Source organism: Mangifera indica, chromosome 8 (assembly GCF_011075055.1).
Source record: "Mangifera indica cultivar Alphonso chromosome 8, CATAS_Mindica_2.1, whole genome shotgun sequence".
NCBI classification, from domain to species: Eukaryota; Viridiplantae; Streptophyta; class Magnoliopsida; order Sapindales; family Anacardiaceae; genus Mangifera; species Mangifera indica.
Genome location: NC_058144.1, coordinates 7850226 through 7877424, shown reverse-complemented (window position 1 = coordinate 7877424; position 27199 = coordinate 7850226). Strand labels below are relative to the sequence as shown.

The 27199-nt window shown below is 33.2% G+C and overlaps 5 protein-coding genes across 6 annotated transcripts; 3 read left to right on the top strand and 2 right to left on the bottom strand.

Annotated features, from left to right (window-relative positions):
• Positions 1-1704: 1704 nt before the first annotated feature.
• LOC123223208 (basic leucine zipper 61-like) lies at positions 1705-3876 on the bottom strand. The gene is made up of 4 exons (XM_044646316.1): positions 3119-3876; positions 2945-3035; positions 2719-2845; positions 1705-2401 (listed from the first exon to the last, which is right to left on the bottom strand). The coding sequence occupies exons 1-4, from the start codon at positions 3634-3636 to the stop codon at positions 2244-2246; spliced, it is 894 nt and encodes a 297-aa protein (XP_044502251.1). The 5' UTR covers positions 3637-3876; the 3' UTR covers positions 1705-2243.
• A 7210-nt stretch (positions 3877-11086) lies between these two features.
• Positions 11087-11770, bottom strand: LOC123223490 (LOB domain-containing protein 2-like). The gene has a single exon (XM_044646650.1). The coding sequence runs from the start codon at positions 11768-11770 to the stop codon at positions 11087-11089; it is 684 nt and encodes a 227-aa protein (XP_044502585.1).
• Positions 11771-15013: 3243 nt separating this feature from the next.
• LOC123222749 (rac-like GTP-binding protein RAC2) lies at positions 15014-17161 on the top strand. The gene is made up of 7 exons (XM_044645682.1): positions 15014-15504; positions 15605-15692; positions 15799-15908; positions 15988-16051; positions 16161-16225; positions 16328-16393; positions 16834-17161. Exons 1-7 carry the CDS (start codon positions 15406-15408, stop codon positions 16930-16932), a joined length of 591 nt encoding a protein of 196 aa, XP_044501617.1. The 5' UTR covers positions 15014-15405; the 3' UTR covers positions 16933-17161.
• Positions 17162-19774: 2613 nt separating this feature from the next.
• LOC123224279 (ras-related protein RABA1f-like) lies at positions 19775-21654 on the top strand. 2 transcript variants are annotated; one of them, XM_044647897.1, is made up of 3 exons: positions 19775-20211; positions 20808-21267; positions 21343-21654. In XM_044647897.1, exons 1-2 carry the CDS (start codon positions 19991-19993, stop codon positions 21238-21240), a joined length of 654 nt encoding a protein of 217 aa, XP_044503832.1. In that variant the 5' UTR covers positions 19775-19990; the 3' UTR covers positions 21241-21267; positions 21343-21654. The 2 variants fall into 2 exon arrangements, with proteins under 2 accessions (XP_044503832.1, XP_044503831.1); XM_044647896.1 differs by having other exon boundaries at positions 20808-21654.
• Positions 21655-25878: 4224 nt separating this feature from the next.
• On the top strand, positions 25879-27121 carry LOC123224266 (probable O-methyltransferase 3). The gene is made up of 2 exons (XM_044647882.1): positions 25879-26626; positions 26709-27121. The coding sequence occupies exons 1-2, from the start codon at positions 26471-26473 to the stop codon at positions 26961-26963; spliced, it is 411 nt and encodes a 136-aa protein (XP_044503817.1). The 5' UTR covers positions 25879-26470; the 3' UTR covers positions 26964-27121.
• Positions 27122-27199: the final 78 nt, after the last annotated feature.

Below are 27199 nucleotides of genomic sequence, written 5' to 3'. Positions count from 1 at the left end.
TTTACAACATGTTTGCCTTAAAAAACGAAAGAACTAATTTTCATTATTTATTATTATTATTTTTTGGGAAGTTGTTGTAGGGCAATAAGAATCAAATATGTGTATGCCAGTATCTAATATTTCTTTGGTGAATATTGTACTCTAATAGTAGCAAAATGGAGAGTAGAAAATGGATTACAATGTTGTTCTGCAAAGCTTCTGTCTGCTGGATGTAGATATACAAATCGGAATTCTGCAGAGTGGAAAGAAATCTGAATGTTATATGTTGAAGCTCTCCTTTTTTAAGCGTCTTCTCCATCTCAAAGCGTTCTCCATGCATTTTAATCTTTTGCAATCAGGGTTTTACAAGCGTGACAGATACTTAAACCCAGATTGTTTAGAGTTATACCCTTACTGTTATTGTTATTATTTTTCTATCAGTACCCAGCAATAGTGCATCTAAGTCAACGGTTGAATAATCAGTATATACCTTGATTGCTGACAAATTTAGTGTCAGTATTGCCTTTGCGTTGAGCCTTGTGTATGTAAGAGGTTGTTTTTAACAGTGTTGCATAAATTATTCAAGTGCCTATGTATGGTAGTGTTTCCTCTATTTGATCAGTTGGAGGAAGAGATTTGCGTATTTCATTTCGTCTAACTAGAAATACCGCTTTGGGCCCATTTAAGTCAAAATTGATTGGTTGTGCTCATATTCGGATCAATTTGACTATTTTAAGCCCAGTGATTTCTTTCGGGCCTTGAGTAATAATGTAGTTTAGGTCAGAACTTAAGTTTTGCATTAATTAATTTTAAAAATTTTTTTAATTGAAATAATTGACAGTCTTAAGTCTGCAAATAATTGAAGATGTTTGATTTTTTTTTTTTTTTAGCAAAAATGAATTAAAGAAGAAAAAAACCGTAAGCCCAAAAGAAGAACTTGACCACAACCTAAGCTTTCCTTGGAGTAGAGGTGGATATGAATTAAATTCACTCAAATTTAAATACCTCTTTATTTAAGTTTAATTTAAATGAAAAATAATTTAGTTCGAATTCATTGAACCAATATTAAAAATAGTTCTAATTTTGTTTGAATGAAAATAATTCAAACTTGATTTATATTTAAAATAAATAAATTTAAATTGAATTACACTGGATCAAATTAATTTTTAAACTCAAACTAATCCGTTTCGAATATAATCTTACTTCAAAGAAATGTAGAACAGCAGGAAATTAACTGCACAAAAACCGACAAGACCTACCAGAGGACAAACCTCAAGAACAACAAGCAAAGAACCAACAGCGAAAGGGCCCGAAAGAAAGCAACAGCTAAAACACTGCTAAATCTTAAATGAGATGGTGCAATAATCCACCTGAAACGGTGTGATTGGGGTCAAATCTTATTATTCCAACTGCAATTACCTTTCTTTCGCAATGTTTAACAGAAATATATATCCATGTGGTTGGTTGGAATGTGTAAATATGATGTTTCTGATCCACCACAACCACCCATCAATATTATTATTTATGCAGATGAAGACTGGTCTATGGGGAAGAAGAACAAACCACGTGGAAATAATTATCAACACTCCTTCCCCAACAGAAAAATTCAAGACATGAAAGATCAGTTATCTTGCACATTCTTCAACAGTGTGTAATTTCTCTACTTACTTTCTTTTCTTAGAAAATAAAAAAAAAAAAAATCCTCCAGTTGGTAACACATGTTCATATTATCACCTCTTCTAAACTGCACTTTATTTACAATTTTTTATTTTTCTTGTTTTCACCAAGAAATAAAGCCACTGAATTACACCAAAACCAATTGCCTAAGCCTGACAATCATCTTCATCCAAACACACCTTATGAAAAGCTTAAATTTTTAAAAAAGATGAATAAAAAAATAATTACAAAAGTAAAAACCCCATTCCTCCTGCTCAGTCAGAGCAAAGACAAACTATACTTTTTAACTTCTTTGAAACCACAGCAGCAGCTGCATCTCCTTTCTTTTTCTTTCCTGGATTTAATTAATGAAATATCAACCAGCTGCAATCCCTTTTTGGTCCCAAACAGTCATGTCGATGTACAGGTATCATGTGGCTTCAACAGCTCCGCAGGATAGCCTTAAATTTCCACCTTGAATTTGACTCCTTCCCATTCAATTCCTTCACATTGAGGACACCTAGACTCGACCTTCCACGCAAGCAAGTCGCTTGTGGGCTAGCTGTGATTTCATTGTTACATTTCGTTCTCTAAAGTCTTTGTGAGATTCAAACATCGAGAACTTGTTCTTTTTCTATGGAGGGCTTGGCGTCGGCAGGTGGCGCCGGTGCTGGCGAGGCACCAGGATTTTCCATCTTTTTAAGGTTCTGATGGTGATACACATGCCTCAATCTTTCTATTTCTCTCTTCAGCACTTCTTGATGAGCTTCATTTTTTTTAACAAGCAGAAAAAGATGGATGTTAAAGCCTATTTGATCCATTATATATCGTTTTTATGCATGTGGCAACCAACTCTCATATCTGTCACCTTCTATCCAAATACTGTATGAAAACTACCTATGCATGCAGCAATATTCATGAGAAACACCTAGCAACTCTCCGCCAATTTATAAAGAAACTTCATAATAATTTTAGCTCTACCTCAGTAATGGTCTTTTATTAAGAAATTTTGCTACAACTAAGTCGATATATTACTTAATTGATGCAACTAATATGCGTAGTTGCAGAAATAAGCGCACTTACCATCTTTAAATATCTTGTCTTGAGCCAATGCAGCGATTCTTTGCTTAAGAGCACTGTTGTCGACATTGAGAAGCAACCGTTGGTGGTCGAGAAATGCAACACGTGGCGACAACACCGAGACTTCAGCCTTCGATTCAGCGACAAAACCCAGATAACAAAAAAAAATTAGCATGCGGTAACCATTATTATACCTCTTGCGTTACTGGGCAACTAAGTAACTACATACTTGTAATGATGTAACACTGCGTTCAAGCTCCGATATGTACTGTAACTTCCGCACTCGTGATCTTTGTGCAGACTGTCTATTCGCCAAGATTCTATAGAAATCAAAAACAAACAAATTACATATGATTAACAATATTATTAATTGTTGAAGTTAATGTAAGGTTTATATTATTACCTCTTCACCCTCTTGGGATCAATTATTCTATCAGAGGACGTGTTTGTTGTGGTGTTAGGTGGAGTTTGAGTGTCCGTTTTGCACTGGCTTTGCACCTCATCGGAATCATTTCTTATGTACTGTTTTTGACCGGAAGGTGTATCTTTCTCGTCGTTATTGCCGTTGTGATCCGACGGTGTAGTGGGGTTGGAGGATGAGACGGTGGGGGCCACTGCATTTGGCATATCATCAGTGAACATAGACATGAACTGTTCGTCGTCGAGTTTATCAAACTCGTGATTCGGAGGCCCGCTGGAGCCACGACATTCATCCAGCATTGGCGCCTCGAGAAAAGCAATGGAGTCGCTGGCGGAGCGGCGGTGATTTCCACGTCTCGAGGAAGAGAAGTCAAGGAATTCGTCCACCCATGAAGGGTTTTCTCTGGCGCTACTGACTTCGGCCATCGATGGTATCTTCTGGTGATGAAAGTCAGCCCAATTCCGCGGCATGTTCGGGATTTTAGGAGGCAATTGTGCCATATAAAAAAAAAATCCAAAAGAAAATGCTCAAAACGATACAACACGAGAGCAAGGCAAATGAACTTGCACAACAAAGGTTTGGTTAATATATATATTGTGAGAAATGTAACATAGTGTTGATTTTAAAACTGAGAAAGAGAGAAGAAGAAGATGGTGATGATGACAACGACGATGAAGGAGAGGTGACAACGAAGAAAGAAAAATGTCATATCTTTATCTTCCTCTGAAAGTGGGAGCATTGAGGTCACATGGGGGAAGATTGGACAGCTATGTACAGCTGGTAGGAGGTTGGGTCTCAACGGTGTAACTGGAAAGTCGCCAGAAGTTTATTAATGAAGAGACATCAGCAACCACGTGCCTATGTGATCGTCTCTTTAGTGCTCTACTTATGATAGTCTGATTATTTTACAATCCTATGGAAACATTCCCATGTTCTTCATCTGTCTTGCTATTGTGACACCACCTACTGATCACCCATGATTTCTGAAGTCAAATATGGTCAAACTCCTGGGTAAAATCAAATGGGTTTTTGACTTTTGTTAGTTGAAAGTAAGTCTGTGAAGTATTATTACTTGGAAGTAGTCTTTTTCCAAGTAATGGCTTTAATACACTTTTTCATATAAACCTTTTTTTTCATCAAAAATATAAATTCATTGATAAGGTTTCTAATTACTATATGATCTTTAATGTTTCACTTTTGTTATTAATAATTGGCAAAATGACTACTTCCTATCTAGGGTTTAGTGTAGGGATGGCAATGGAGAGCGGCGGGGAGGAGAGGGGATCTCAATCCCCGTCCTCGACCCATCCCCGCTACGGGAATGAAAATAATTTTCTGTCCTCTCCCCACAAAGAAAAATCTCCTCCCCATCCCCTCTCCATCCCCGCAGGAAAAAATCTCCTCCTCGTACCCACAAAAAAAAAAATCTATTTTTTTTATCTTCTAAACACAATATAAATATATTAAATAATATAATTAAGTAAAATTAAAATTAACCCACTATTTCAAATATCACAAATATAATATATTAATTACTTTAATATATACAACAAAAATCTAAATAAATTTGAAAAACATAAATAATTTAAAATTATAAAAAATATATTAGTATTTTAAATAAATATATTAATATATAGGGAAGGGGCGGGGCGGGGAGGGGAGGGGACACATGTATCCCCATCCCCGTCCCCGTCCCCGTCCCCATCCCTTTCTCGTTTTTATAGGGGAATTCTCTCTCCGTTAGGGTCGGGGCCCCAAAAGTGGAGTCCAAATTGTCATCCCTAGTTTAGTGTAAGAGGAATTTTTTATTAATTAATTATTAAAAATTTAAATATGTATAAATCTATTAAACTTTATTATTATTATCAAAAATAAATTTATTATTTATTAAAATATTTAAAAAATTAAAAATTTATTATATTTTTTTTCTAAATTTAAAAAATTAACAATTTTTACTAAAGTTTTTTTACCCACCATTATCAGCAACGTTCTTCTTCCCTCTTGGTTTCTCCCTCAGTCACACTCATTTTTAATCGATAAAGACAAATTATTCGTTTTCAAACAAATGCATCGTCTTTATCTGAGATAAAGACAAATTGTGTCTTTATTAGTCGATTTTCTTAGTTGATAACAATCGAAAATAGAGTACGACTGAGAAAGAGAGAGAGAGAGAACGTCATCGTCTTCAAATGCCGATAACATGCTAAAAAAACTTTAGAGAGGAAAATATAAGTTTTTCAAACATTGGGTGGGAGAATTTATTAGTTTTTAAATCTAGGGTAAAAATATGATAAATTTTTAATTTTTTAAAATATTTTTGTTAAACAAAGATTTTACCCTTAAAAATAATAGTTAAATTTAATAGAAAAATAAATATTTAAATTTTTTATAATTAACATATGAAAAATTAGATTTACATCCAACCTTTGGTGAAAATAGTTAGATGGTTGCCATAATTTAACACTAAAATAACTAAAATACCTTTATTATATATTATTTTTATCAAATTTGATTATTAAATGAATTGTCACCATCAAATAACGTTAACATAAAAGCTGCTTTAGAATTTTTACATACAATAGAATCCAAAATTAGAAAGAAAAAATCCTTTTTTAATTTCTTAAAAAATATATTTGGTTGTTCTCTTGCCATTCTCCATCTTCTCCCGGGATGATGCACTCCAATTCATCTTCTTCTCCTCTTAATTTTACCTCACCAAGCTAGATTTCCCATCCAGATTTTTCACCAAGATCTACATAAAAAATTTGCATTGTTTGAACCTCTAATACCAAATTCATTCCATAAATTAACTCTCAGTATAATCAAGCCACACAAATTAATTTTTCCATATAAATAATCCAGAAATCTTCTCACTAAAATTTTACAATCTACTCATCTCTATACAATAATAGTAAAAACAGCTAGAATCAACACCCATCGAGGAACAAAAATGAAAAACCAAACTTTTCATCTCAGCGATGAACTACTGGTAAAAAAGAAAGTGGCGGCAGACACGGCTTTCCACATTTTTCATAAATCCTCTTTGTCTTCTCCTCCTCGAATTACTCCTCCAATTATAGGCGCATTGAAATTAAAGCAAAAAAAAAAAAAAAAATGTTAATTTGGAAGATGTGGTATGGTATGATGTGAATGAATATGGAGATTATTTAATAAAAAAAAAGGCCAAAGGACTATTTCCCACCCAAACTATGATGAACTCTCAAAGTTCCTCCTGTTAATTTTGAAAAACCCATTTACTCACCCATGGGCCGTTAAACTTAATTGAGTCAGTTGGTCATATCATTTTCCCCCTTCAAACCCTAAAAACTAACACTTTCCCCCCAACCCAAGTTTTCAAAAACTGTATTTTTTTCCCTAGGATTTTCAAACTTCAGATTCAATTTTTTCGATGACGACCGACGCTCTCTAAACACCTACTCTCCCGACTGTGCGGCCTAGGGGGGAATATGCAGTTGTTAAATTTTGTCGAAGCGTAGGTGCTTAGAGAGCACCGATCATAGTTGAAAAAATTGAATCTAAATTTAGAAACCCTAGGGGGGAATATACAGTTGTTGAAAACTTGGGTTGGGGGGAAAGTATTAGTTTTTAGGGTTTAAGGGTAAAAAATAAATTAAATTTAAGTTTATTTTTAATATTACAGATAAAATAATAATTTTACCCTTGAATCTGTCAATCTGTCATTTTTTTTAATAGCCCATAAGTAGATAAACAAGCTTTTCAAAGTTAACAGATAAGAATTTACAGAAAAAACATACCTTAGGTGGGAAATAGTCCTTTGGCCTAACAAAAATTACACACATAATATTATTATTTAATATCATGGTGTATGAAGAGGCAGCCAGGAGACAATGAGTCGTCTTATTTCAGTAGGGTTCAGTGTACGACATTTCAATTGAAGAAAGGAAAATAAAAACAAATTTGACAAAATGGGTAGTGAATATATGATTAATATGTTATTTAATAGGCATACCCATGTGCAATGGAGCATATATACAGGAAGAGTTGTCCCATATTATAATAACAAACAACAATTCATTAACTTAAAAAAAGAAAGAAATAGCAGTAAGATGAGCTGTGAAAGGAAGAAATAGGGGATTGTAAAGGGTCATGTCGATGTATGCAGGCATGTGAATTGTTTGCACGCTCTAAGCTTCCTTTGCTTTGTCCCCAAACCACACCCACATGTCCTTCCTTAGCTAGCTACTTGCCTTTCTAAACAATTTCCATCACTATCATCATTAATCTGGAATTAATGTTTTTGTTTTTTTAATCTACGACTTGGGGGGCACTAATCTTCATTACTTTTTATGTTTAGATTCTAAATTATTTATGATTTTCTGAAGTGCCCTGGCAGTAAAGCATCTTACAAAACAAGTACACTTGGTATAACATATATAAATTGCATGTGAGCATGTCTGCTTACCTTGCTTTTTCCCTCACGCATTCTTCCAAAGTGATTCTCCAACAACTACATTTTAAAATAGGCCTAGAGTCATATTCTCACCTAGGGTTGTTATATGCCCAACTATTATAGATTAAATATTAAAAAATTTAAATTTATCTATAAATAATTAAAATTAATAAAAAAAATTAGTTTTAAAAATAAAATTATCATTCAATCAATAATATATTAAAAATAATAAAATATTATTCATGCCTCCACTAAATTTAAAAAACTAATAATTTTTTTTAAGAATTAAACTTTAAAAAATTTTATTTTCCTCTTATTAGGTTTTCATTTTTCAATAAGTTTTCTCCGATTGTATCTTCTTTTAGCAACCTTGTTTTCTTTCGACAACCTTCTCTCCCTTTTTCCCATTCTCTGAAGTCTTCGTCAAAGATGAAGATTTCAAAGAAGGGAGAAAAAGTCACTAGAGCGAGAGATGATTAGAGAAAACTTACGAAAAAATAGAAATATAACAAAGGAAAAATGTGATTTTTTAAATTTTAATATTAAAATAATTATTAATTTTCTAAATTTAAAGAGGAAATTGATGATACTTTATTATTTTTAATATATTATTGATTAAATGACGATTTTATCTTTGAAATTAATCTTTTTTTATTAATTTTAATAGCTTATAAACTTTGGGTGGGGGAATAAGTCTTTTGGCCTTTAAAATACACAAACTTTGCGCAGTGGTTTTTGCTCCCTTTGTTTATTTTATTCCTTATCAACTGATGGGGATCTACCAGCCCATGCATCTCTTTTCTGATATATCATATTGCAATAAGTATGAATTAACGAGAATAAAAATTGCCTAAGCAGACTACTAATATCTTTCCATCATTATGAATTTCTGACATTTTTATTAAAATTAGTAGTACATGTATAATTTTTATTATATATAAATACTAATAATATATGATCACATATTTAAATAATTAAAAATTAAAAATAAAATAATATTTAATTATATATACAGAAAAATTAAAAATTATGCATATAATTTTACTATTTTGTTAAGCTAAATCTGGTGGTTTCCGTGTGGACTTGTTTAGTAATGGGTTTGATGGTTGACATGACATGTGGCGCTTTAAGTTCATTTTGCCAAATGTAGTAAGATCAGAAGTTAGATTTGTCATAACAGTGCAAGTTTAAAGGAATTTCTCATCGACTAATCAAACCGTGTCGGGGTTAGGCTGTAACATTTTTGCATAATAATTAGGCTTGACCGGAGATTTAAGATTAGCTGCTCGGCCATTCTTATCGTACCTGCCCACCAATGTGGAAACAAACCTGGACGTTGCAGTTGCCGCTGTGAGTAAATTAAAACATGACAGACCTTTTTGGCCAGAGCCATCGTTCTAAGGATGTAAAAAATAAAATATTAAAAAAAAAAGGCACTATAAGTTATACAAACACTCTCCAGTAAACAGTGCAATCAAATTGATTATACTGTTTACGATAATTAGAATAGTATGATTAAACTATAATCTTACCATCAATTCTGATTTGAGTCATACTGAAATTGTGCAATTCTGAAACACACTAGGACAATCAGTTAGTTTATACTATTACATTATGGATGTAAATAATAATATTTAAGTTTGAATGATGAGTGAAAAAAATAAAATTTTAGAGGAGACGATGGTTTGTTTGAGAAATATCATTCATTCACCCTACATTAAAATATAATAATCTTTATTATAGATGACTAATATTCTGTTTAATTTGTATATTTTAAATGTAATATAATTTAGATTTAATTTCAAATACTTTCAGAATTTGTGTTAAAATTTATGGAAAAGAATATTATCTTGAGTTGAGCCTAACCCATTAATTGAATTGTGAACCGGGCTTTTAATGAACAGAATTAGTTTAAGAGTTCTTCATTCTTCAAGGTGTATGGAGAAATTAAAAGGGATAAGCATGCCTAGATTTTTCTCTTCTATAAATTCCAGTTGCTTGTTCTCATCATATTCAACTTTCAATTTCTTCTTCTCATTATGCACCCATCAATATACATGCATCATAGACAATCATAATCTTTTAAGAAGCAATTATTTAGGGGCGTTTGGTTATGAGTTTTAAAGATTACCTTAGTAATTTATCTCTTATTCCCTTATTTGGTTTGTCAATAATAAAATATTACAGTAATCTTCTATTATCTATATTGACGTGGCAGGTAATATATATGATAATCTGATTACCACTTTCACCTTAGATATTTAAAAATTATCAAGGTAATCTTGATTTTATTATAATTATATTAGTATTTATTAATTTTTTGAGACAAAAATAAATTTATTTTTAATTAATATGAAAAATATTTAAAAATAATTATATTCAAGGGCGTTTAAGTAAAATTATTTACTAGTAATCTTTTATTACCTTTAACCAAACACAATAATTATTTATACCTATCAAATTTTATCAAATATAGTAATCATTTATACCCAGTAATCTTTTAAGTAATATATTTTTAATATCATCTTTCTATTTTGGTAATAAAACATTACCCAAACCAAACGCTCCCTTAAGGTAGGTAAATTGGCATAAGCATATAGCAATAAATTTATTGCTAATCTCTAATATCCAATTCTATAAGAATGCATTATTATTCTATTAAGATTTTCCTAAGGGGGCATTTGATTTAAGAAATATTTTATTTCCTTTAGGATTATTGTATATAAATTATTAATATATTTGATAAAATTTAGTAAAAATAGGTATATATAAATAATTATTTTGTTTGGTTAGAGATAATAAAAGAATACTAGTATATTATTTTATATAAATACCCTTCAATATAATTATTCTAAAATATTTTTATGTTATTTCTTATATTAATTGAAAATGAGATTATTTTTACCTTAAAAAAATTAATAAATAAAGATATAGTTATAATAAAATGAAGGTTAAATTAGTAATATTTTAATATTTAAGGTGAAAATGGTAATCAGATTACCTCTTATATTATATGTTACATTATAATTGATAATAAAATATTATTAAAATATTTTATTACTTGTAAAATAAACGAAGTAATGTAAATAATAAAAAATAAATTATCAGACTAATTTTTAATTTCTTTCAACTAAACGCCTCCTAAGTATATATATGGTAAGCACTAACTCTTTTAAAACAAAATGATTAGTCAAAATTCACTGAATCAAAAATGAAAAACTTCCCTGTTGTAAATTTGTAATTCAAGTGGAATAAATAAATGATTCAATAAGAACAAAAAAATAAGAAAGGAAAAGAAAAGTCACTATAGCCCATTAATTTACTTTATAAGAAACAAGTCTATATCATATGATATTTATGTGTTTGTGTATATGAACCATGCCTTGTCTTCCCAGAGCCTGCTCTCCATCATCTTCCCATTGAAACTTAACTAAATGGACCTATTAAAAGGAAGGACAGATTTAGGGACATTGATAAAACACAGAAGTGGAAGAACAAGAAATTTCATCAGTAAATAATTATAAAAAATGACCTGAAATGTAGTATTGCTGCTGATTAAACCCTCTAGTTATAGAGTGTTGTTGTGGCTGCTGTTGTAGGGGAATATTGACAACACCACCCACTTCTCTTTCTTGCTTTAATTTCGATGGATTTTGCACAATTTGAGGAGGATAACCATAGCTAGTCTCCAATTCAATCATGGAATTTCCAATATCCTGATTAATATAACTCCCTGTGTTATTGTTAACCACTAGTTCTCCAATATTCATTCCATTATCTGTTCCATTATTCCATCCAGTTAAAGGGGTTTGGAAAAGGATTCCCCCTTGGCCAGCCACTATTTGATGATTTTGGTTCTGGTTTTGCATCATGGCTTGGCTTTTGTATAATTTAAGCTCTTCGCAAAGTCTTTTATACTCCCCATAGGGGCCTAAAACTGGATTCTTTTGCCTCCAAAGGGCTTCCCAGATTAGTGAATCTACAACTTTTGGTCTCTCTTCTTCATCAACACTATGCACAATCTTTGTAACGTTGCTCACTCCAAAAACTTTGTGAACCGCCTGAAATTCCCGGCTTCTATCGGCCGGAAAATAGGCTGCCAGTTTGCACTCTTCGTTGCATTTTTTCCTTTGATGCTTGCATGCAGCACATGCTGAATGAACACTTGATGTACCACCGGAGTTACTGTTATTCCTTTGCATCCTAGAAATTATTTCAAAACAAAAACAATAAAGACACAAACTTTTTTATGTAACGATGTTAACAAAATATAGATTATAGTGAAATTTACAGACACCAAACATTATCCTCAGAAAGGAAGACTTCAAGAGAAACACAGGCGGGGGAATATATAATATAGATTAAGGAAGAAAACAAACAAGTTGAGCGACATACACAAACCTTAATTACGTACAAGTATTATTTTGGTGGGAATGAAAAGACGGTGTTTGCATAAACAAAATAAGGAAAACAAGAAGATGAATCAAAGAACAAGTTAAGAGTTTGTCTATTAGGGCATGAAAAGATTGTCAGGGGATCAGTTGATTAGGGTTTAGGTAGATCATAGGAATAAGCCAATTGGAGAAGAAAGAAATAATATCATGTTTGATTAAGAAAGAAATCTAGTATTAATAGAATACAAATCTAATTTTTCTTCTTGACCAAATCTTGTTAGTTAATAAAGCTTATTAGTATGGTAAAAAAATCAAGTCTGACAGTTGTGCACAATTCCTTTATTCTGCACTACAATTTCAGTTTTCCTTAACAAATGCTTTCTGAATTTGATGGGTATTGTTTACAAATTACAACTCTTACTACACAAGTTCATAAAATATTTCATTATCTTTAGGAAAATCAGTCTAATCAAAATCAGATTGGATTAGCCGATTCAACTTGTTGAACCAAAAACTAGTTCTTAATTCGGTTTCCTTCTTTTTTGGTAAGTTTTCGTTTTTATTTAATTATTGACTAACGTAAAATTAGTCAAACTTTATGAAAACCGATTAACGAAAAAAAAAAGTTTAAACCCAAAAATTCTTGTTTCATCTAACTTGATAGTTTATATATTATAATTGTTTAATTGAAAAAGTTAATCAAATCCAATAAAAACTGGTTAACTGAGAAAATGATTTAAACCCAAAATAATCCCATTTCATATAACTTAACTATTTACATATTACTTTATTTAATTTTAAAATTTACAAAAATTGAAAAGTTAAAATTCAAAATTTAAACTTAAAACTTAAAAGTTTTAAAATTTGTAACTAGATTCAAACTTCTCTCTATAAATGAATACACGGTTCTCATATTTCAAGAGTCAAATCTCATACGAAAACTACAGAGGGCAAATCTGAAACCTCTTAAGAGTCAAGAACTCATGATGAATTAAATATTTTTTACATATATTTTTTATATTTTAATATTGTGTATTGTATTACCATTATGTGGATTGATTAAAGCTTCATTATTTATAGTGTAAATTTGAGAATATTTTATAGATAAAACTCATATTAATTAATGAAATAATAATATAATATTATAAAGTATTAATTCAATCATTCATTTAATTAAAGTGGTTTATATTAAAATAATTGATTGAACTGATCGAATCATAAAATAAAAAGTTAATTGATTTGACAGTCGATTTGATTTTATAAATATCAAGAAAAATAATTAGTTGTCATATAGGTTACATATAATAAACAAAAATTAATGTTTTTCGTTTCAATACAAAAGCTTGTCAACATGGATATTACCCAATTGAAATTTGATCAATAAAATTATATGCTCAATTTTATATACAATCAATGACATATAATTATATGATTGTGTGTTCGTTTATTTCTTATCTTCAAATATATAATCATATGATGATATATTATTAGTTTTATATATAATATTATTTAAATTTGATATGAGATCATATATACTATCGAATGTGTTTCACTTTACTAATGTATAACAACTTATATTATTATTCAAATGTCATAAGTCATTGGATTTTAATCTAAAGAGAGATGCTGTTAGTCCGTTAGGTACATCATGTGAATAATAAAACTTGGGCCACAAACTTATATGATGAGGCCCACTATAGATCCCTGTCCTGTTACCCCAGAAGAATTGAAATCAAAGATGCCTGCCACCCAATGTTAAGTGCAAGAAGGAGTCAGAGATACCGTAATTACGTGATAGAAAATAATCACGTGACACCACAGATTTTATTTGCTTTAGGTCAGGTCTGCCTACTTCCTGTTTCTTGGACTTAGTTTGGAAATACTAGGTTTAATTTTAAGTAATAGAATCTTAGGGATATTGATATTATTATCCCACTCTTTTAAGGAAATGAAATATATTTACTAAATTCTCATAATTAATTTTGACCCATTATTAACAGAAACTCTCCAAAAATCACAGTCCATATTAGACCCACCTGTGACACCGTTACATCATTGAGAGCAATACCTTAACGGAAAGAGCCATCACAAAAAATCCATTTATCTTTCACATCATATCTAAATAGAAAGATCTTTGCTTCCTATGAGTTGAACAGGTAGACACACTCTTTCATGGCCGGGATGTATTCCAATCGCCACCCCATTTTGCAATGTTGGATTCATAACAAATCAGTTTGGTGTTGAAAACTAACTCAATTCGATTTGAATTTGTTTGATTTGAATTTAAACTAGATCCAAACATAACTAAAGTCAGAAGTTGTTTAGTTTGGTTTAATTTGAGGTTGACTTAAATTTATAACTCAAATTCATAGTTTAAATTTATAGTTTTATTCAGTTCGAATTTATAGTTTAGATTAGTTCAAGCTTATAGTTTAAATTCGTGATTCGGTTTGACTTACATTCATAGCTCTAATCCGTGATTCTGTATATTATTTAGATAAATGATGTTGTTTTGTCAATGAACCACAAACTCGAGCTATGAATTTGAGTCACTAATCAAACCATTAATTTGAATCATGAATTCAAACTGAACTGAGTTATAAATTCAAATTATTGATTCCAATCAAACTCGAATTGAATCAATTTTATTCTAATTAAACTCAAATCACCCTTAATTTTGGTTTGATAAACTTGAACGAATTTGAATGAAACTATTTTTTATTTGAATCAAACTCAAATTGAATCAATTTTTATTATAATCGAACTTAAACCACTCTTAATTTTGACTTGATAAACTCGAATTGAATTTAAATAAACTATTTTTTATTTGAATCGATCTTGAACTAAACAGTATTTTGGCTTTGTCCGATTTGTATCCATCCCTAATCCCAAATAAGGTTAATCAGGGGCTTGAGATGGTGTCTACGATTGCTTTTGTGTAAATTGTAGTCATGTGGGGTGGATAGCATGGAAAATTCAATGCCCTAATGAGTATGACTTGCAAATATAAAAATATAAATTTTCTTAGATTAGTTATGGATAAATAAGTCATGTTTAGTTTTCTAAGTATTCATGATTGAGTATCTCCCTTGTCTAACACTTAACCAACTAACACTACCACCAAACAAATCTCTTGTTGCTCTTTAGACTCTGTGACTGTCCTTCCCCTTAAAGAAACAGAAAGCCATTTGCCAATCATAGTAAAGCTAAAGTTGGGTGCTTTAATTCAAGCCTCTTCAACCTTATTAAATGCTAATCTTCACCCCTCCCTCCTTTCCTATTCAAATTTAAACTCTTTCCCAGCTTCCTTTACTGTCTTTTACATTCAAGATTTGCTTCAAAGTTAAAGGTGACAAAGAGACTGGTCTGGTGTTAATGGAAGAGAAGAAAAGGGGTTAATCATCAAGAACAGAGAATTTAAAATTATCCAAAAAAAAAAAAAAATGAGCACGGCTAGATTCATCAAGTGTGTCACTGTCGGCGATGGAGCTGTTGGCAAGACTTGCATGCTAATCTCCTACACTAGCAATACCTTCCCAACGGTATGAATTTCTTATCATATGTTTAATTCGCCTCCTCTTCTTATCTGCATACTCTTGCTGCTCGATTTGAGTTTGTTTTCTTCTTTTTCTCTTCTGATAGGACTACGTGCCCACGGTGTTTGACAATTTTAGTGCTAATGTGGTGGTGGATGGCAGCACGGTTAACCTTGGACTATGGGATACCGCCGGTGAGAATTGAGCTAGCTTTCTTCAGTAATTTTGTTATGCTTTTTCCTTAAATTAGACGGCCATAAATACCTCCTATAATTCGTGAAAATATGTTGGTGTATTCAGGGCAGGAGGATTACAACAGGCTTAGGCCCTTGAGTTACAGGGGTGCGGATGTGTTCTTGTTGGCCTTTTCTCTCATCAGCAAAGCTAGCTATGAAAATATTTCAAAGAAGGTTACTTACTCATTTTAACTTTTAATTTCTGTTTTCACTTTGTTGAAATCTGACACATTACAATTTTCTTGGCACACAGTGGATCCCTGAGCTGAGGCATTATGCCCCAACTGTGCCTGTCATTCTTGTAGGAACAAAAATGGGTAAGCATCAATTCTACCTGTAGGAAAGAATCAATTGCTAGTAGCTTGAAATTAAGTTTTTATTACTATGAGATTTCAGTATTCTTTTTGTTGATGTAATTTCATACAGATTTACGAGAGGACAAGCAGTACTTGATCGATCATCCTGGAGCTACTCCGATCTCAACAGCACAGGTATGTCTCTTATAGAAATAACATACATGCAAATCAAAGCATACAATTAATTAAAATCCGTATTCAACAATGTCATAACGAACAATTTTTAATTCGGAGCAGGGGGAAGAACTGAAGAAGATGATCGGTGCTGCTGTTTACTTAGAGTGCAGCTCCAAGACTCAGCAGGTACTTTGGTTAATTTTCTCGAGCTTATCATCAAAATTAAATTTTTAATGCAAAATTTCAAGCTAAAGAATATGCATGTTTATGCTTCTAAAAGCAAAGCAATTATTTTTCGGGCCCAGAACTTTTCCTCTAATCAAAAAGGAAAATTTTTACCATCTCAAAACAGTTCTGAATTTTCATAGTGATAAAGTTATTTTGAACGACATGATCCCATTTAATTGCGGAAAAAAAAAGAAACAAGTTAACCTTCACCATGGAAGATTGTTCAATTTCCTTTCTCCTCTTTTGTCATTATCTGCAACAATTTCGCCTGAAAATTAGTTAGGGGCCTTAAACAGAGTCATAGTAAATTAATCACAACATTTGTCAAGCTAGTAATTTATTATTTTATTCTGTTTTTGAGCTTCCACTGTTATTCATCAGTTGCCGTGATGATGCAGAATGTGAAGACAGTATTTGATGCTGCAATCAAGGTGGTTTTGCAACCTCCGAAACCCAAGAAGAAGCGGAGAAAGACAAGGCCATGTGTGTTTCTGTGAAATCAAATTTCATCTTTTAAGTTCATATATGTAACACACCCACCATTTCTCTTCCATTTTGTTATTTCTTCTAGCTTCCTGTCTCTCTATATTGCCTGATGGATTATTGAGGCAATTTTGTCAAACTCTACGAGTATGTGAGCTCTCTTTATAGAGCTCTTTAAGATAATCTTGTAAGATTATATATAACTAGAATAATAAATGCTTGAAAACTCTTCAAGTTCTGGAATACTTTGTATCTGAATGATCTAAGTAGTTGGCCTCGCTTATAACATTAATGCAAAATATCCATAAATTCTGTTAAAAAATTGATGAATTGCAGACAAGAAAGAGAATGAAATAAAGAACATGCGTTTGCCCTTAATCATCTGCGAGTTAACAATGAATAAAATCTCTGCACTTACAGGGATGCATGGATGGTAAATTTGAAACGTCAAATCCGTTTTAAAGGATGAAAACTAGGCAGAAAGACGATGAAAATTTGTACTGTAGGGGCGGGTCCAGTGTTATTAATCTATAACTGGGCCTTGCAAACTTAATAACCATAAAAATAGTCTTCAAGAGTGATGCCATGTGATTGAAATCATGTATTCACACCTCAAATCCTATCTGTCGTCTGCGCGCTTTTTCTTCACCACCGCCAATGCCGCCTTATCTCCAAATCCGGCTCTGGACCCTAGCCGCATCCGCAACGTGGCATTTATAGCGCGCGTTGACCACGGCGAGGCTACGTTTACTGACAGACTTTTACAACAGTGCGGTGCTGATATCCCGCACGAGCGCGCTATGGACTCCATCAGCCTCGAGCATGAACGTGGTAACCCTGTCGCCTCTAAGGTTTGATTTACAATATGATTTTGAATTAACGTTAAAACAATTCTTTTTTTATGATGTCTAGATTTGTAATTAAACTGTATGTAATTCTTTTTACATGTCAATGGCTTAGAAATGCCTCATAGATAACATCACTGCAGCTTCCATTCCCAAACTTGTATGTAAACCCTTGCAATATGTTTCAACTGATTTCATGCTGGGCTGCACAAGAATTTTTGCTGATCTGCTGTTGGGAAATTGAACCAAAAATGTCCCTGTGATGCTTTGCCTATTGCACAAGTCTCTTCCACACCAAAATGCTTTAAGATATATGTATATCTCAATTTGCCACCATCTGAGGTGATGGAATTCTCGTTAATTTATAGTGAAAATTGGTGATCGGCTAATGGCTGGAGATGAAACAAACCTTGCCATAAACGCACTTCCAGGCTTGGCAGAAACATATGAGGTTCAGGGGAGGGGCAAACTTCAACTTGGTTTGTATCTCTTAATATTGAATTTGTTTATTCATTTTTCCCTCTGGAAATGTATAGCCATGAATTGATCCTCTTGTCTCTCGCTTCTTTTATTATTATTTTTAATTTCTGCAAATTGTATTTGTACTTTTATCGTTAATAGGTAGGTATACTAGTTGGGATTATGTGACATGAAGGATTTGAGCTTTTTGTCTCACCACCAAAAGTCATGTCCAAAATTAAGATTCCTGATTAAGGCAATGGTTTTCTCTCATTCCATATTCATGATGCATGTCATTTGCTTGCTTTTGTCCAGTGAAAAAAATCTCCATGTAGTAGGAGATAGCCAATTTTTGGAAACCTCATAATATTAATATTGATTTGAAAAAGAGATTAGAAGTTTGTAATCTATTAAAGTTTGTATGCATATATGGGATGCAACTTACTCTCGAATGAAAGTATTGTTTACAGTAAAGGGTGTTTGTTTTTTTTTTGTTTTTATTTTCTGGATTTATGTTGTTAGGGAAGTAATTTCAAATTTTGTTGATGAGTGCCAGTGCTCTGATGTAGTAGGTCCTGCTGAAAAATGTAGCAAGAATCAGATTATTTTGCTGGATGTTAACTTTTTCTGGAACCTCTATTTGTTCTTCCTCTTCTGTTGAGTTTTCTGCGTTTCAATATAAAAAATATCCACATATTTCCTGAGCTGTATGTTTTTGGGTTAATTTTATTTACCTTCTCACACATTTAGTGTAATTTTACAAATGCTAATTTCAGTTTGATGATTGATTGTCTTTGACTTCCCCTATGGCCTCGCTATCCCGCCTTCCGCAAAGAACGATTAAGCAAAATCTGGTGGGAGGTGAGGTCATTGATAATTAAGGTTGAGGCCAACACAGGTCGGTCGGTTACCTGCTTTGTTGTTTCTGGTTCATAATTCTGGAATACTGGCGATTGTTTTCCATTTCTTTTGGTATTGCTTACTTCGTCCCAAATTGTAGGGAGTGTTTGATTATCCTTCAAAAATACAATTTTCTTGTCTGTTACGTGCTTCAAGGCCCCTGATGGTCACACAAGTGTGTTCAGAATGACACTCAAGGAACTGGATTTATGCATCATGTTTTCCAGAGTATGTCTAGAGATTATATCTAATTGCGCTTGCTTATTTTCAGTTCGATCTTGGAGTATGACTATTTGGGGGTAGTCATTTCAGTTCCATCTAATTGCACTTGCTTATTCTGGCGGAATTGAAATCATACTGTTCTGGCATGACAGGGAGATAGGCTTTGACAAAAGTTAAACGAAGACTTGTAATGGCTAATGTCAAATATGTCCTTCCCGATTTCTCTTTTTTTTTTTTAATTATCCGTTCAAAATAATAATTTATAATGTTGTATATATATATATTTTTGGTTATTGTTTTGAATTTTAAAATTTGATTTGACAACAGAAAGAAAGGTAGCGCGATTTATGGCAAGATTTGTAAATATCCTAAAGATTCCGTAGTAGAAAGTTGTTTATATTGTAATATTTTATTTTAAGGAATAAGCAATTTGAGTTAATCTGTGGGAAGTAATATTATTAAAAGCTTTGAAAATCTAAGGCTCCCAGTAAGTGCCTCTCTTCCTTCTGCAAATCGAGTCTCTATCTTTTCACTCAAACTAAAAAATGTATAGATCTCTTTGATCCATTCCAGTTGTTGATATTACTTGTACGGCTTACTAAAAATAGCATACAAGTTTTTATTTAGATAAACGGAAAAGCATAAAATGGGAGCATACAGAGCTGATGATGACTACGATTACTTGTTCAAGGTGGTGTTGATTGGCGACTCTGGAGTTGGTAAATCCAATCTCTTGTCTCGATTCACTAAAAATGAATTCAGTCTAGAATCCAAATCCACCATCGGCGTCGAATTCGCCACTCGCAGTATTCGCGTCGATGACAAGGTCGTCAAGGCCCAGATTTGGGATACTGCGGGCCAAGAACGGTAACTTTTTCTTCTTTGTTTTTATTTACTCATTTTCATTTCAAATCTATAGATCTTGTTATCTGAGATCCCTACTTCTTACTTTGTTTCATAAATTCATGATGCAACTAAAGCCGATTGGATTGTCATTCAACTATCGCATGCCTATCGTTTTATGTTTATATTTTTTTTTAATTGATTTTTTTTTCCTGAATTGGATTGGATGTGATTTATGCTAGCTTTACATTTTTGTTTCATAGATAAATCCAATTGTGTTAGGTTTTGATCTGCACAATGAGGTGCATATTTTGGCGTCTGTATCACTGTCACTCTTCTTGGTTAAGATCTAATCTATTATCACCAATACTGATTTCCATTTTGAGATAATGAAAGAGATTGACCAGAAAAATAAATTATAAGTGTTAATGAGAGAAATTAATGCATTTTGATTGGATTCATTTTCTTTTTAACTGATTTGTACAAATTTCCCTTGTTGGCATTCCGACTCTTCTTCATTGACAGCTATTTATGTTTGCTCAATGGATTTGTACAATATAAATCTTTTTATCATTTCATTGATGTTGAAATGAACTTGTATTTCAATAATCTTTTATTAGGTACCGTGCAATCACTAGTGCATATTACAGAGGAGCAGTAGGCGCACTGCTTGTTTACGATGTTACACGACATGTCACATTTGAGAATGTGGAGAGATGGTTAAAGGAGCTTAGAGATCACACCGATTCCAACATTGTGATCATGCTTGTGGGAAACAAGGCAGATTTACGTCATTTGCATGCAGTCTCCACCGAGGATGCTCAGTCGTTTGCTGAGAGAGAAAATACCTTTTTCATGGAAACCTCTGCCCTAGAGTCACTAAACGTTGAAAATGCCTTCACTGAGGTACTCACTCAGATATATCATGTTGTCAGCCGGAAGGCTCTTGATGCTGGCGATGACCCAGCAACCTTGCCCAAGGGACAAACTATCAATGTTGGCACTAAAGATGATGTATCTGCAGTGAAAAAGGCTGGCTGCTGCACCGCATAATCTGCAGCAACGAAGAAAGTCGTGTTGGTAAAAAACCAGTTTATCCTCTTTCTCAAATTTACATTTCCATGGTTTGGAGACATCTTTGTTTTCATGTGTCAGGACAAGATCACATGGAGTAGTGCAGGAACAAATTGTAGTATTGTGGTACATCATGGATTGAAAGACTCAAAAATCTTGTGAGTCTAACTGAAATCATGAGCGGTTTGGTGCAAGCTCTTTCTGTTTTTTTCTTTATGTATTGTTTGTTTTGTCTCCAAGTATTATAATAGTTTGTAGTCAGTATCCATTCTATAGATTAGTTTAAATCTTATTGCAAGGGATTGAAATTTGGAAAGTATGTTAAGATCATTCTGTTCTCCAACTATGATTGATTGATTATTTGGTAATGAAATTTATATCTCACTTAATTCACCTGCAATCTAAGAGGGGAGTTCTTTCCTTTCTTTTAATACTTTTTGTTTTTTTATTATTATAGTTGTTAATTTAGGTAGTGAGAATTTTAAAAAGCAGCATTTCTTGGTGAGATGGGTTATGAGATGAATGAGAATCTAATGAATGTGTATATCTGCTTTGTCATTAAGTTTTGCCAGGGCAGGGGGCGGGTAGCAGTTGTGGTGGATAGCTTTGGGTGTCTGTCTGACATGGACATTGCCTTAAATGAAAAATTCCTTATTATTACTGCCAGAGTCATTCTACGAATGAATTTTAAACTGAGTAATGTTACGTGTATGCACTTTTGAATACATAAATAGATACATATATGATATATCATCATAAGATTAAATATTATACATTATGAGTGGACTCGAAAATTTGTATATATTATTTAAAAAAGCCAATATCATGGACATACCATGATATGTACTGAAATCCTTCCCAAAGCTTGACCATCTGCAGCTCCTTCATTTTTTTTCCTCGTCTCTTAGCAAATCTAAGCATTGCCGATGAACTTTGGAGATTTGAAAACTTGCTGATTCTCTGTTTTACGGTAACTGAGGGAATACTGGTGATGAAAAAAGAACTGAAAATGATTCCATGTGCTCTGTTCCCCTCTTTCTTTTTAGTACTTCCATATCAACTTCCATATATAATTCCAGACCCAAGTGAGGAAAGTGAGTTGGGCTTCAGTCCAAGCGACTTATCACTTAATAATTAATTTTTTAAAATTCTCCGTTGTCCACATTCTTATTGACTTGTATTTTTAAAGTGTTTAATAAATTAATGAAAATATTTAGTATTAAATATATTTTTTATAAATATTTAACTTGTGAGGTGCCAATAATTTTTAAATTGGAAATAAACTCACCTTTGTACTATTATGTCATCTACAATATAGTGTTGTAAAATTGACACATCCTTATTTAGAAACCCAAAGCATAAACGATTGGTAGGTGAAAAAAAAAGATTTACTGTACATTTGTTATTAAGGAATTGAACTCCTAATGATAAATTTTCGCTTAAAACTCAATTTTGAAAAGAAAAAAAAATCCCTCCTTTGGATTACATTAAAATATGTATCGGTTAAGTTTGTTTTAGTTCAAATGTAATTCAATATGATTACATATTTTTTAGTGTGATTCAAATATAATCACATTTGAAAAGGTTCCATTTTGGTGTGTACAAAAGCTAACCAATGTGTTTTTTGTTAGGTGTTTGACCAAGCTAGATTGAAGTTGTTGTCACCAGCGTTATATTTGGCCAGTTGATTACGATTTGGCACCTAAGCTCCCCCACCATCCCTCATACTCAAACTCATTCTTCTTCTTGCAATCATCACCACACCACCTTGCAATTTCAACATCAACCACTAGTTTTGTTTTTTCTTTTTTAAATTTAGCTGTTTCTGTAAGGTCAATTGCGAGGAGACATTTCCATTAAATCTACTAATCCTCCTTAAACCCAATGGAATAGAACTCATTGCAAATTGAGTTTTCAACTTCTTTCATGACAACCTAGAAATGTCAAGGTTCCTTGTATTGCATTCCATCAAGTTTAGGGGCAGAACTAGGCACTTTAAAGGTAGGCTTAAGGTTACTCTAAGTCCGAAATTTTTTTTAAAATTTTATGCCAGACCCACCCTTATTATAGATTTGAATAATGGTTACAAGTTTGTTAGGTCCACTCTTTTTATGCGCTTAAATAATTGTTACAAGCTTGTTAAATCCACTCTTATTATAGGTTTGAATTCCATTAAGTTTAGACTACGACGTGAGGTGCTCAGGCCTCAGGCAACTCTGGGGAGACACTTCATCGTGCAATAAGATGAAGAGATTGGTGGAAGATCGTTGCATAACCTTCCTTCTTTGATTTGGTTGTCGAGATATATGCATGACAATAGGTCACTAATGAGATCTGTAGATTTGTCAGCCCTCTTGTAACATACATGGGGTAATAACTCGGTCCACTGTCAAGATATTGTCTACTCTGGATACACAGTCTATCATGATTTTGTTTTTAGGCTTTATAACTCAAAACGCGTTTAACAGTTTAAGGAGTTAACAAGTTATTTAACCAATCAAATTCTCTCATCCCTAACTTATGTGGGATATATAGACAGAGTACAGACAAACCTAACATCTCTTCTGTACTTTGTCAATGTTGGATTTACCTAAGGGTATAGCACTTCTTTCTTCTTTGGCCGCCAACGGAAAATAGGTGGGAGGGTCAGCTCCACTAGCCAAAGAAAACATTGGAAAAAATGGAAACCTTGAGGGTGAAATAATCACTTTTTAAACTTTTGTAAGGGAAAATTATTAGTTTTTAAACTAAGGGGAATATAATAAATGTTAATTTTTTAAATTTTGTTTATTAAATAATAATTTCATCTATAACTTTATCTGAGAATTTTAACAGAATTTTATTCATAGATAAGACTTTGAATTTGTGAAAGTTGGAAGGTATGAGCTTGGGTTTACAGCTAACCTTAGTGGAAACCATGGATTGCAGAACTGGACCGGGCCAGTCAGTCAGACCGGTCAGCCGTTGAACTTGGTATTGTAGCGGTTTTTGTAATACACAAAACCGTTTTTAATTAATTTTTAGAGTAAACTGCGAGCAGACCGGCGGTTTAATGATTTCACAATTTAAACCGCGGGTGGACCAGTTTCTGCATTAATACTTTCCTGCCAATGCTTCGCTTCCTCCTTCTCTCAGTGGTTTCTACTACTTCCTGGAGCTTTCTGCTGCATCTTGGAGCTTTCTGCTGCTTTCTAGAGCTTTTTGTTGTTGGGTTCCCTTCCTCTTTGGCTGCATTTTCCTGTCAAGGAGCTGCTTTGGATGCTTTCTAGTATGCTGCTTCTGTCTGCTTCAGCCGAAGTGTGCTTTCGTGGCCTTTTCTTAAGCTGGTGCAACACATTGAAGTCAGTTTTCTTTGCCTCTCCTTGCCTACGCCTGAGGATTTTGGAGAAGCCTTGCCCTGCTGCTGCTTTTCTCCTGTCCATTTGCCCTCTTCCTGCTGCAACTCTCCGTGGTTCCTTGCCAAGTTTTCTACTGATTTGTTTTTGAATTTTCCAGATTTTCTTGGGTGTCATGTCTTCTTCCAGTCGCCTAGGCCCGGTTGCCTTCTGCTGGTCTCTTGGTGGCTGCTTAGGATTTTAAATCTCCGGTTGGACCAACCGGTCAAAATAATTTGACCAGTTTGACCGAAATCAGTATTCAAAACGGTTTATATCCCGATCCAGTTATTAAAACATTGGTGGAAACAATTCTTTTGGTATATTTTTAATTCATAATTATTTAATCATATGATAACATATCATTTGTGTATTCAATTATATACTAAAAAATGTGAGTTCATAGTTTTAACAAATCATAAAACAATATATATATATTTTTAATATATAATTTATATACACAAATGATGTATTATTATATAATTAATTGATTTAAATTAAAAATAAAATAATATTTAATTATATAATGATATATTATATATGTATTTAAATTATACACGTAAAATTGATATGCATAACATTATTGTTTTAACAAAATGTGAAACATGACGAAAAAGGAATGCCAACGCCAAACGTGCAGAGATGTGAAAATTGCGGAAAAGACACTTAAACCACAAAAATATGTTAGGTCTCTCAAATCATTCTTGCACAAAATTTCTATATAAACAAACCTGCAGAAGATGATGAAATGTCAATTGTCAAGCAAAATCTGAAATGAATTCAATTAATCAAGAGAGTAGTGGTGATGAGCTACGTGAAGCTGTGCGTTTGATATGGAATTGTTCCTCCAAATACGTAAATCTCATGTCCTTAAAATGTGCTGTTGAATTAGGGATACCTGATATCATCCACAAACAAGGCCAACCCATCACCCTTTCTCAACTAGTTTCAGCACTGGGCGTCCAGCCGAACAAAGCTCATTGCGTTCAACGCCTTATGCGCATGCTAGTTATCTTTGGCATCTTTGCTCAACAACAATTTCACCAAAATGAGCAGGAAGAAGAGTTGTATTCTCTTACACCCACTTCTCGATTCTTCCTTAAAGACAACCCCAGCAACGTGGCACCCTTTCTTCTTCTCGTGGGTGATCCAATTTTTACAACTCCCTTAAAACTTTTTAAGCCCATGGTTACGAAATGATGATCCATCAGCATTTGAGACAGCTCGAGGGAAAATTTTTTGGGATTGCGTGGCTGAGGAACTAATACGAATCTTAGGAGAACCACACCTCAAAAACTAGCTATTAAGATGGGAGAGCCCAAGGCCATATAAACTCTAGCTGTTAAGATGGGAGAGTCCAAGGTCATATAAACCCTACACTAGTTGTCTATATTTTCTAATATGGGATTCAAGTCTCGTACCTTGCACTTAAGATCCTAACATACCACCACGCTCCACAGTCCCAGCGCCCACGCGGGTTGGCTGTGCGCTACCTCCCTGCTAGCCTCGGGCAAACACTACAATACCGGCGTCACCACCCACGCCGCACGATTGCAACTATGAGACATGATGATGAATTTGATACCAAATAAAATGAACCTTAGGAGAATCATACCTCAAAAACTAGCTATTGAAATGGGAGCATCCAAGCTCATATAAACCCCACACTAGTTGCCCATACTTTCCAATGTGGGATCCAAGTCCCACACCTTGCACTTAGGATCCTAACAGGAACCTAGACTTAGAAACCTGAATCAAGAGATTTGATTGAAAACTATAAAAATGTGTTTAAGGGGTTGAAATCTCTGGTTGATGTGGGTGGTGGAATTGGAACTATGGCCGAAGCTATAGCCAAAGCTTTTCCGGAAATTCAGTGCACTGTTTTTGATCTTCCACATATTGTTGAAGATTTACAGGGGACTGAGAACTTGGCTTTCGTTGGAGGCGATATGTTTCAGTCAATACCACCTGCGGAAGCTGTTTTGCTCAAGGTAATAATCAAATAGTTGTTCACCTCTCGATCATCTTCAAATCTAACGAGAGTTTTATGTTACTTTAATTTGAAATATGCAGTGGCTTCTACATGACTGGGGAGATGAAGATTGCCTGAAGATACTAAGGAGGTGTAAAGAAGCAATTTCAAGCAAAAATAAAGGAGGGAAGGTGACTATTATTGAAATGATAATTGATACGCAAAAACAAGATAAGGAGTCGATTGAAGCACAGCTCTGCTTTGACATGTGCCTCATGTCTCAGCTAGGCTTTGCAAAAGAACGAACCCTCAAAGAATGGCGCAAACTCTTCCTGGAAGCCGTTTTCACCCACTAAAAGGCATCTCCAATTATGGGTCTTAGGTCTCTCATTGAGCTTTACCCTTGATTTTTTATTTCAAGTAGAAGGATTTTGTCGTATTCCAATATAAATTTAGTAAATTAGTGTTCGATCGATAGTGCAGAAGATTTGAAATAAGGGCATAGTACCTTTTGAATATCAGTTCTTCAGACTTGTTTGTTTCAGAACAGAGCTTTCGAACATTATCATTTATAACATCAAAAAGAACTTGC